The sequence below is a fragment of the Salmo salar genome, chromosome ssa15 (genome assembly GCF_905237065.1).
Source record: "Salmo salar chromosome ssa15, Ssal_v3.1, whole genome shotgun sequence".
NCBI lineage: Eukaryota > Metazoa > Chordata > Actinopteri > Salmoniformes > Salmonidae > Salmo > Salmo salar.
Window position 1 is genome coordinate 75965791 of NC_059456.1, and position 10346 is coordinate 75976136.

The 10346-nt window shown below is 43.8% G+C and overlaps 1 protein-coding gene across 2 annotated transcripts; it reads right to left on the reverse strand.

The window, feature by feature from the left end:
- Nucleotides 1–505: 505 nt before the first annotated feature.
- Nucleotides 506–10124, reverse strand: LOC106572118 (NSFL1 cofactor p47). 2 transcript variants are annotated; one of them, XM_014145971.2, is made up of 9 exons: nt 9919–10124; nt 9087–9193; nt 8857–8934; nt 3076–3241; nt 2846–2941; nt 2611–2720; nt 2248–2385; nt 1459–1629; nt 506–1363 (listed from the first exon to the last, which is right to left on the reverse strand). In XM_014145971.2, the coding sequence occupies exons 1-9, from the start codon at nt 10018–10020 to the stop codon at nt 1201–1203; spliced, it is 1131 nt and encodes a 376-aa protein (XP_014001446.1). In that variant the 5' UTR covers nt 10021–10124; the 3' UTR covers nt 506–1200. The 2 variants fall into 2 exon arrangements, with proteins under 2 accessions (XP_014001446.1, XP_014001445.1); XM_014145970.2 differs by having other exon boundaries at nt 2611–2723.
- Nucleotides 10125–10346: the final 222 nt, after the last annotated feature.

The window sequence follows — 10346 nt, forward strand, 5'->3', positions numbered from 1 at the left end:
CCGATTAGTTCTATCTATTGACTAGGATGGTTCTCCCCTTCCTCTGAAGAGCCTCCCCTGGTTTGTACAACTGCACACTAGTTTAAAAAAAACTAATTTAAATGTCCTAAATTGGAAATGTAAAAAAATAAACGTTTTAATGACCCTACTCTGTTAAAGCACTATAATATAGTGATAGACAAACAGCATTCCATATTCCAGCAGATTAGTTTGATTGACTAGGCTATGGTTCAAACCTAGGTCTCAAGCATACCCCAAGACCGTTAGCCCGCTGAGTAAAAGCCATTTGCTTGGGGAGCTAACCCAACTTACAGTTACCAATTTCGCAGTCACGGGTCAATGAACCATCTACATTACATTAGCATATCATCAGACTGCCTTGCTGAAAAACAAAGCACCATTTTTCTTCAAGAATGGATTTAATAACAATTTGAAATTATCATATGTAATCAAAGTAATCATATGTTCCATAACTCTTCATAATAGAAAATAGCAAGACTAGGAATTCCATATACATCAAACAAATTTATTGAATTACCTTCCAGAGGTCCAAACAATCATTCCAACTGTCCTGTTTTTGTTCAAGGCTGCGTAGAGATCAGTGAGATCAACCTGCCCCTAAAACCCATTGTCTACAAGTTATAAAGTGAGTTTCTGTTCAATCATTAGTTTGATAGTAAAGCAATCTAGCCATTACATGTTACGCATCAAAATGCCTTAGTGTTGGGACTGTTTTGATGCTTTGTTGAGATTCTGAATATGATGGGAGCACAAGGCTACTGGGATACATTGGGTACATTTGCGGTTGGGTTGACCTGATGGCAACTTGTGTGGAAAAAGCCAAATTAAAAGGCAACAGTTGAGCCAAAGGAGAGATAAGTGGAAGATAGAAAGTGATGAACAATATGAATGACAGTATTATGAACATCTAAAGCAATCTCTGAAACTTAAGAAAGCTTTATTGTTACTGTGCGTGTTCACCTAATACTTTCTAAAAAGCTTTTACCACCAAATCCACTGTTTCTTCTGCCTTTCTTTGAAGCCCTATCCGTTCCCCACATTTACCCCTCAAACTGCTGAAGAGGGAAAACGTATCACTATAGAAGAAAAAAAAGGAATTAGAAGTCCATAAGTCCATGGTGTCTCGTCCCTCAGGGGGATCAAAGAGCTGTGAACTAGCCAGGCCACCAGGGGGCTCCATCACTTTAGCCGCTGCACGATGACTGCGTTGAGCAGGTTGGCATCCCGCAGCGTCTGGCTCTCGTCAGTCAGCTCCTTGTTGGGGAAGGTTGTTATGAGCACAAACTCCGTCGCGGCCATTAAAGGTCGAGCTCCCACCACAAACTGACGCACGTCCGACACCCTGTTGACAAGAGAAATGATAGATAAGAATATTTTATATGTTGTTTGTAATGGTGGGAGTAAGGCGATGTAGAGCTTAATGGCTCCAAAACTGACCTGTGAGTGTGGTTGAACTTCTGCACCAGTCTTCCCCCGTCGGCCAGTCTGATCTGGATGTTGGTCACAGGCTGGGAGGCGTCCAGGTTCACAGAGGCGATGGCCTGGGCCTCACTGGCTACCTGGTCCTGGTCCCCCATACGTGGAGCAGACACCAGTTCAGGGGTGGCACTGAGGCAGAAAAGAGACATTTATTGTGATTACTGTATTTGACAGTTACATATCTAGAAATCATCAAAAAAGGTAATGAAATACTATATCACATTGTGCCATAATTTACTTTTCTACCCCCTTGTGGTAATAAGGTGTAACAGCCACCCTATTCAATCAATCACATTTATTTATGAAGCCCTTCTTACATCAGCTGATGTCACAAAGTGCTGTACAGAAACCCAGCCTAAAACCCCAAACAGCAAGCAATGCAGGTGTAGAAGCATTTAATCTGAGAATATTTGGTCTGTAACCAAATCTAAAAACTAGTGATGAAAAGCAGGTTATTTCTTCCATGCAGGTGGACAGACAGGCGAGTCGATACAATTTACATTACCCTTCTAGAACAGTATTTCCCAACTTTGGTCCTCCAGTACCCCCAACAGCACACATTTTTGTTGTAGCCCCAGACAAAAACACCTGATTCAACTTGCCAAGGGCTTGATGATTAATTGACAAGTAGAATCAGGTGTGCTTGTCGGGGGCCACAAGTTATATGTACTGTTGGGGGTACTGGAGGACCTGAGTTAGGAAACACTGTTCTAGGTGATGCATTCTTTCAGAATAGATCAAGCTCACCTGCCCAGTTTCTGTCCTTCCCCGCCGAATGCCTTGAAGGTAACCTTGGGTTTCGAGAAGTCCTCATCCCGATGGTCCTCCATATCCAAGTTGACCTGACCCCCCCGGGAGCGCTGTCTCAACTCCAAAGGAATTTCCCTGAAAGGAGGAATGACTTATATTATGACAATGCTTCAGCAATGAGGAAACAGACTTCAGGAGAGACATGTGTCCCCCAGCTGTCCAGTGCTGAGCAGAATGTGTATGCCATAAATTAATTTCTAACTTAGTAAATGGATTTAGAAACATGTGACATTATATGCGTGACATGCAGTCAAGCATATAAACAGTATGACAAGCAGACAGTATGGACAGTGTACTCACCCCCTACGGATGGACTCCAGGAAAATGGCATTGCCAGGATCACTGTAGTTTCTGAGTTCACCGTCGCCCAGGCTGAAACCTGTCTTCCACAGCTTCAGGACTACATGCACCTTCAGCACGTAGTAAAGAAAATAGGCTACATCAAGTATACTAAAGTAAATGTACTCTTCCGAGATCAAATTTATACTAGCAATACAAAATATCTATTAAAATAAATTCACTGTCAAACACTAACATCCTGCTGGCTGTTAGCAGCTCTTCTCTCTCCAGCCACATAAACAGGCTCCTCCTCAGGCGCTGCACCAAGCCGGTAGCCACCGCCAATGAACGGCTAGAGGGAGGGTTAGAGGAGAAAAAGAGTAAGCAAAACATTATACACCATTACCTCTGATTTAAGGTCAATTCCAAAACACAGGGATAATAACACATAGGTGCAGGACACAATTACTGAGAAGCTTTTCTTACCCTGGCTCGACTAGGCTCTCCTGGGCCTCTCCCAGCCTTCTCCACAGGTACGGCCCCATGCTCCTTAGCCCCCTTGAAGAGGTCCTCCACCACCTCATTAGAGCTCTTCTTCTTGGGGGGGCCCACAATCTGCTGCCCACTGCGTTCAGAACCCCCAGCAAAGAACCTAGAGGGAAGCAAAGGAAGAATGTGGATACAACACAATCAGAATTTTGGATCTTGTCCAAGAGGCAGCCTCTGGTTACAACATCAGTGCTGTGATTCAAATAAATCAAATCTTATTTGTCACATGCTTCAAAAGCAACAGATGTAGACTAACAGTGAAAAGCTTACTTATGGGCCCTTCCCAACAAATCAGAGAGCAATAAAAAATATATTATAAGATGATGAGTGAATGAGTAACGATAACTTGGCTATATACACGGGGTACCTGTACCAAGTTAAAGTGCAGGGATACGAGGTACATATTGGTAGGGATAAAGTGACAAGGCAACGGTATAGACAAACAGTAGCAGCAGCGTATGTGATGAGTCAAAAGAGTTAATGCAAATAGGGTCAATGCAGATAGCTAAATAGTTAACCAATAAAAATAATAATAATAATTAGTTAACCCAGACTAACTAGCAGTCTTAGTTAGCAGTCTTATGGCTTGGGGGTTGAAGCTGCTCAGGATCCTGTTGGTTCCAGACTTAGTAGCAGAGAGAACAGTCTATGACTTGGGTGTCTGGAGTCTGACAGTTTTTAGAGTCTTCCTCTGACGCTGCCTGGCATAGAGGTCCTGGATGGCAGATAGCTCAGTCCCAGTGACGTACTGGGCCATACGCACTAGACTATGTAGCGCCTTGCGGTCGGATGCCGAGCAGTTGCCATTCCAAGCGGTGATGCAGCCAGTCAAGATGCTCTCAAATGGTGCAGCTGTATAACTTTGAGGATCTGAGGGCTTATGCCTAATCTTTTCAGCCTCCTGAGGGGAAAGCGACATTGTCAGGCCTTCTTCACAACTGTTGGTGTGTGTGGACCATGATAATTCCTTAGTGATGCGAACACCGAGGAACTTTATGCTCTCGACACACTCCACTACAGCCCCGCCGATGGGGGCGTGCTCGGAACTCCGTTTTCTGTAGTCCACGATCAGCTTCGTCTTGCTGACTTTGAGGGAGAAGTTGTTGTCCTGGCACCACACTGCCAGGTCACCGACCTCCTCTCTATAGGCTGTCTCATCGTTGTCGGTGATCAGGCCAACCACTATCGTATCGTCAGCAAACTTAATGGTGGTGTTGGGAGTTGTGCACGGCCATGCAGTCGTGGGTGAACAGGGAGTACAGGAGGAGACTAAGCACACACCCCTGAGGGGTCAGTGTTGCGGATGTGTAGTTAACTACCCTCACCAGCTGGGGGCGGCCCATCAGGAAGTCTAGGATCCAGTTGCAGAGGGAGGTGTTCAGTCCCAGGGTCCTGAGCTTAGTAATGAAGTGTTGAATGCTGAGCTAGTCAATGCACATCATTCTCACATACAGTGCATTGGGGAACTATTCAGACCCCTTGACTTTTTCCACATTGTTAAGTTGCAGCCTTATTCTAAAATTGATTAAATTGTTCCCCCCCCCCCCATCTACACACAATACCCAAAAAAGAACAAAGCAAAAGGGTTGCAAATTTATTAAGAATAAAACACTTAAACATCACATTTATATAAGTATTCAGACCCTTTACTCAGTACTTTGTTTTAGCACCTTTGGCAGCAATTACAGCCAAGTATTTTAGGGTATGACGCTACAAGCTTGGCACACCTGTATTTGAGGAGTTTCTCCCATTCTTTTCTGCAGATCCTCTCAAGCTCTGTCAGGTTCATTGGGGAGCATTCCTGCACAGCTATTTTTCAGGTCTCAGAGATAATTGATCGGGTTCAAGTCTGGGCTCTGGCTGGGCCACTCAAGGACATTCAGAGACTTGTCCCGAAGCCATTCCTGCGTTGTCTTGGCTGTGTGCTTAGGGTCGTTGTCCTGTTGGAAGGTGAACCTTTGCCCCAGTCTGAGGTCCTGAGCTCTCTGGAGCAGGTTTTCATCAAGGATTTCTCTGTACTTTGCACCGTTCATCTTTCCCTCAATCCTGACTAGTCTCCCAGTCCCTGAAAAACATCCCCACAGCATGATGCTGCCACCACCATGCTTCACCGTAGGGATGGTGCCAGGTTTCCTCCAGACGTGATGCTTAGCATTCAGGCCAAAGAGTTCAACAGTGGTTTAATCAGAACAGAGAATCTTGTTTCTCATGACCTGAGAGTTTTTTAGTTGCCTTTTGGAAAACTCCAAGTGGGCTGTCATGTGCCTTTTACTGAGGAGTGGCTTCCGTCTGGCCACTCTACCATAAAGGCCTGATTGGTGGAGTGCTGCAGAGATGTTTGTCCTTCTGGAAGGTTCTCCCATCTCCACAGAGGAACTCTGGAGCTCTGTCAGAGTGACCATCGGGTTCTTGGTCACCTCCCTGACACTAGCAGTTCGGGGGGGGGGGTTGGCAGTGACCCTGTGACAACAATTTTGGACCCCCTTGTGGCCCCCCTAAATGTGCAGTATGAAATCATTTTTACATAGAAAAAATGTGTTATTGTTCTTTTTTTACATCCGTTATTAGACAGTGGCAACGATGATGATTATGAACATGGTCTTTTGCCTGCTAATGCCTGCATTGCAGTGAAGAAAACGATATGACAACAATAACATCTAATGTAACTGGCCCCAGCTGGCCCCCAGTTGAAATGGTCTAGAACTGCCACTGCTCCCTGACCAAGGCCCTTCTCCCCCGATTGCTCAGTTTGGCCGGGTGGCCAGCTCTAGTAAGAATCTTGTTGGTTCCAAACTTCTTCCATTTAAGAATGATGGCGACCACTGTGTTCTTGGGGATCTTCAATGCTGCAGAAATGTTTTGGTACCCTTCCTCAGATCTGTGCCTCGACACAATCCTGTCTCGGAGCTCTAGGGACAATTCCTTCAACCTCATGCCTCGGGTTTTGCTCTGACATGCACTGTCAGCTGTGGGACCTTATATAGACAGGTGTGTGCCTTTCCAAATCATGTCCAATCAAATTAATTTACCACAGGTGGGCTCCAGTCAAGATGTAGAAACATCTCAAGGATGGTCTGAATACTTATGTAAATGTATTTTTTTGTTTTTTTTAAAGATTTGCTAAAATATTGAAAACCCTGTTTTTGCTTTGTCATTATGGGATAGTGTGTAGATTGACGAGGAAACATATTTATTTCATCCAGTTTAGAATAAGTCAGTAACGTAGAAAAATGTGTAAAAGGTCAAGGGGTCTGAATACTTTCAGAATGCATTGTAGGTGTTCCTCTTGTCCAGGTGTGAGAGGGAAGTGTGGAGTGCATGTGCATTAGAGAATGCATCATCTGTGGATCTGTTGGGGTGGTATGCAAATTGGAGTGGGTCCAGGGTGTCTGGGATGTCGTTGTTGATGTGAGCCATGACCAGCCTTTTAAAGCATTTCATGGCTACAGATGCTAGTGCTACGTCCCGAGAGTCATTTTGACAGGTTACCTTGGCGAACTTTGGCACAGGGACTATAGTGGTCTGCTTGAAACATGTAGGTATTACATACTGGGTCAGGCAGAGGTTCATAATGTCAGTTTAGACACTTGCAGGTCAGCGAAAGGTCCAAATTCACGTCCTGGTAATCCATCTGCCCCCGCGGCCTTTGTATATGTTAAACTGTTTAAAGGTCTTACTTACATCAGCTATAGAGAGTGAGATCAGTCATCCGGAACAGCTGGTGCTTTCATGAATGGTTCAGTGTTGCTTTCCTCGAAGCGAGCATAGAAGAAACTTAGCTCGTCTGGTATGCTTGCGTCACTGGGCAGCTCGCGGCTGGGTTTCCCTTTGTAATCAATGATAGTTTGCAAGCCCTGCCCCATCTGACAAGCATCAGAGCCGGTGTAGTAGGATTCGAGCTTAGTCCTGTATTGACGGCTCAGAGGTCGTAGCGAGATTTATTTGATAAGTGTCCGGATTAGTGTCCTGCTCCTTGAAAGTGGCAGCTCTAGCCTTCAGCTCAGTGCAGATGTTGCCTGTAATCCATGGCTTCTGGATGGGATATGTACATGCGGTCACTGTGGGGATGACATCGTTGATGCACTTAACTTTTTAGTGACAGGGGGCAGTATTCGGAAATTCAGATGAATGACATGCCCAAAGTAAACTGCCTGTTACTCAGGCCCAGAAGCTAGGATATGCATATACTTGGTAGCATTGGATAGAAAACACTCTGAAACTTAAAATAATGTCTGTGAGTATAATAGAACTGATATGGCAGGTGAAAACCCAAGGAAAATCCATCCAGGAAGTGGGATTTTTTTGATGCGAGTGGTTTTCCATTGAATGCCTATTGACTATGTAATTGGTTAGGGCCCAGATTGCAGTTCCCATGGCTTCCACCAGATGTCAACAGTCTTTAGACATGGTTTCAGGCTTGTTTTCTGAAAAACTATGAAGAAAAATACATTTTTGGTCAGGGGACCGGGGAAGCATGCAGTACTTCGTTCTTTTTCCTATCTATTGAATACGCTATTGTCCGGTTGAAATATTATTGATTATTTAGATAATTGACACCTTGAGGATTAGTTATAAACATCATGACATGTTTCGACGAACTTTACCGATACTATTAGGATGTACTCGTCTGCATGTTTTGACCGCCTTTGAGCCAGTGGAGTACTTAACAAAACACGCCAACAAAACAGAGTTTTTGGAATATAAAGAAGTACTTTATTGATCAAAACAACCATTTATTGTGTTCCTGGGACCCTTGTGATTGCAACCAGATGAAGATCTTCAAAGGTAAGTGATTTATTTTATTGCTATTTTTGACTTTCGTGACTCCTCTGCTTGGTTGGAAAATGTTTGTATGCTTTTGTGTGCAGGGCGCTGTCCTCAGATAATCACATGTTATGCTTAGGCCTTTAAGCCTTTTTGAAATCTGACAAAGCGGCTGGATTAACAAGAAGTTAATCTTTTAACCGATGTATAACACTTGTATTTTCATTAATGTTTATTATTACTATTTCTGTCATTTGAATTTGGCGCTCTGCAATTTCACAGGATGTTGTCAAGGTGGGTCGCTAGCAGCATGCCTGCGCCAAACAGCTTAATGAAGGCAGTGACTGGTGTGTCCTGAAACAGTCCTGTGGCTTAGCATCCACTTCATCGGATCATCTCCGTATTGAGCTCGTCACTGGTACTTCCTGGTTGAGTTTTTGCTTGTAAGCCGAAATCAGGATAAGAGTTATGGTCAGATTTGCCAAAGGGAGGGTGGGGAGAGCTTTGTATGCGTTTGTGTGTGGAGTAAAGATGATCTAGAGTTTTTCACCTCTAGCTGCACAGTTGACATGCTGGTAAAAATGAGGTAAGACGGATTTCAGTTTCCCTGCATTAAAATCACTAGCCACTAGAAGTGGCGTCTCTGGATGTGCACTCTCTCGTTTGCTTATGGCCCTATACAGCTCATTGAGTGCGGTCTTAGTGCCAGCATCGGTTTGTGATGGTAAATATACAGCTACTGTTGACAAGTAACACAGGGACCCACTCCCACCCAGCAGAATCTGTTGATGCGGCAGAAAGCAATACCAGCCTAGAGAGAACTGAATAGAGAAACCAAAATAGTTTTGGTACATTCTGGAGGCACCCTACACTCTGTCCAAAATACACATAGCCTAGGCCTACATGCAATGTGAAATGCATACACCCTAAAGTCATAGAAGTAAAGAGACTTACCTTTCCCCTTCCTCCTCGTCACTGTCATCTTCTTCCTCGTGCATCATATCCCTGAAGGAGGTCACTCTATTTTCACTCCTTTACATAACAAAATAACAATGAATGACAATAGGGTCAAACATTAATCATGTAACATGAAATGTTTCATAGAATAATAATTAAAAAAGATGACAAAGGCAACACTGAAAGGACATGGGCATCCTGTTTTAATGGTACAGTTAGCTATGTACCTGCCAGGCCCTGTGGAACGAGGCACAGAGGATCCACCACTCTCTGGCTGAGGTAGTGTCACTATGTCATCCTCAGCACCATCTTCAAAGAAACTGGCCAGGGCAAGCTAAGGAAATAGACCAAGATGCCATGTCATTCAAACATCAAGATCTCAATGTCTAGTCATAGTCTAAAGCTGATTACTAGCTATCTAACGTTGGCTAGTTAGAGCTTAATTGTGAACTTGCCTAATTAAGAAGTAGCTACCTACTAGCAGTTAGCTGAGGAGGATGTTCTACATACTATACATGCTAGCAATTAACGTTAGGATGGGAAACATCTGATACATTAGCCATCATCTCAGTGACTATTTGGAAAATATTGTTAGGTAGTTATGAAGTTAGCTTACTGCTGGACCATAATATCTGACAATCGGATAGTTAGCTAACGCGTTAGTTACAATAGTTAGCTAAATTAGCCACCTAGCTAATCTGCTAGCTAGCCAGATAACGTTAGTTAGCTTGAACGCAGTGAGCCATTCATAAATGAAACGGATTTGTTAGCGGGTTAACATTAAACTCGCTACTAGACAGTGGTAGTAAAACATTGGTATCTGTGTGAAACTGATTGGTAGATATAACTAGATACCAGGGAATATGACCGCAATGGTCACTCGATCTATTGTTGTGAGAAAGAGTGACTTGCACAAATCGCCAGCAGAAACTAGTACGATAGCTAGCCTGCTAGTAAGTGTTAGCTAGCTAACTAGACACTGCCATTCGTATGTTGTTGTGAGTTAACTTCAAATATCACATGTAGTACAACTGGTAGGTCGATGTGATCAGCATGTACCTGCAAATCCCAACCGGCAGACTCCAAGAAAAAACGGGCCCTCTCTTCATCAACATCAGTAACAGCAACGAACTCCCTCACCGACGATTCTTGGTCCGCCATTTTGATATGCCCATTCAATGACTGTTCCGACTCCAATTGAGGAAACACCTACCAACTTGGTTCCTATCTCAGCAAAATGCAGTAGGCTACAGGAGGGTAAGGCAAACAGGCCTACATGTGAACAATGTTTATGACGTGTTGTATTTTCCTGACAAAGTTAATACATTTTATTTGGAGGAATAATATTTCACATAGATTTGACATTTATATCTAAAACGGAATTATCTGTAGGCTATTACCATAGTTACTGCTTCCAGGCCTCACTCACAAAGATGAGGTGAAGAAAGCCTGGTAGAGGCTAGTATTACCATAACAAATATACCGGT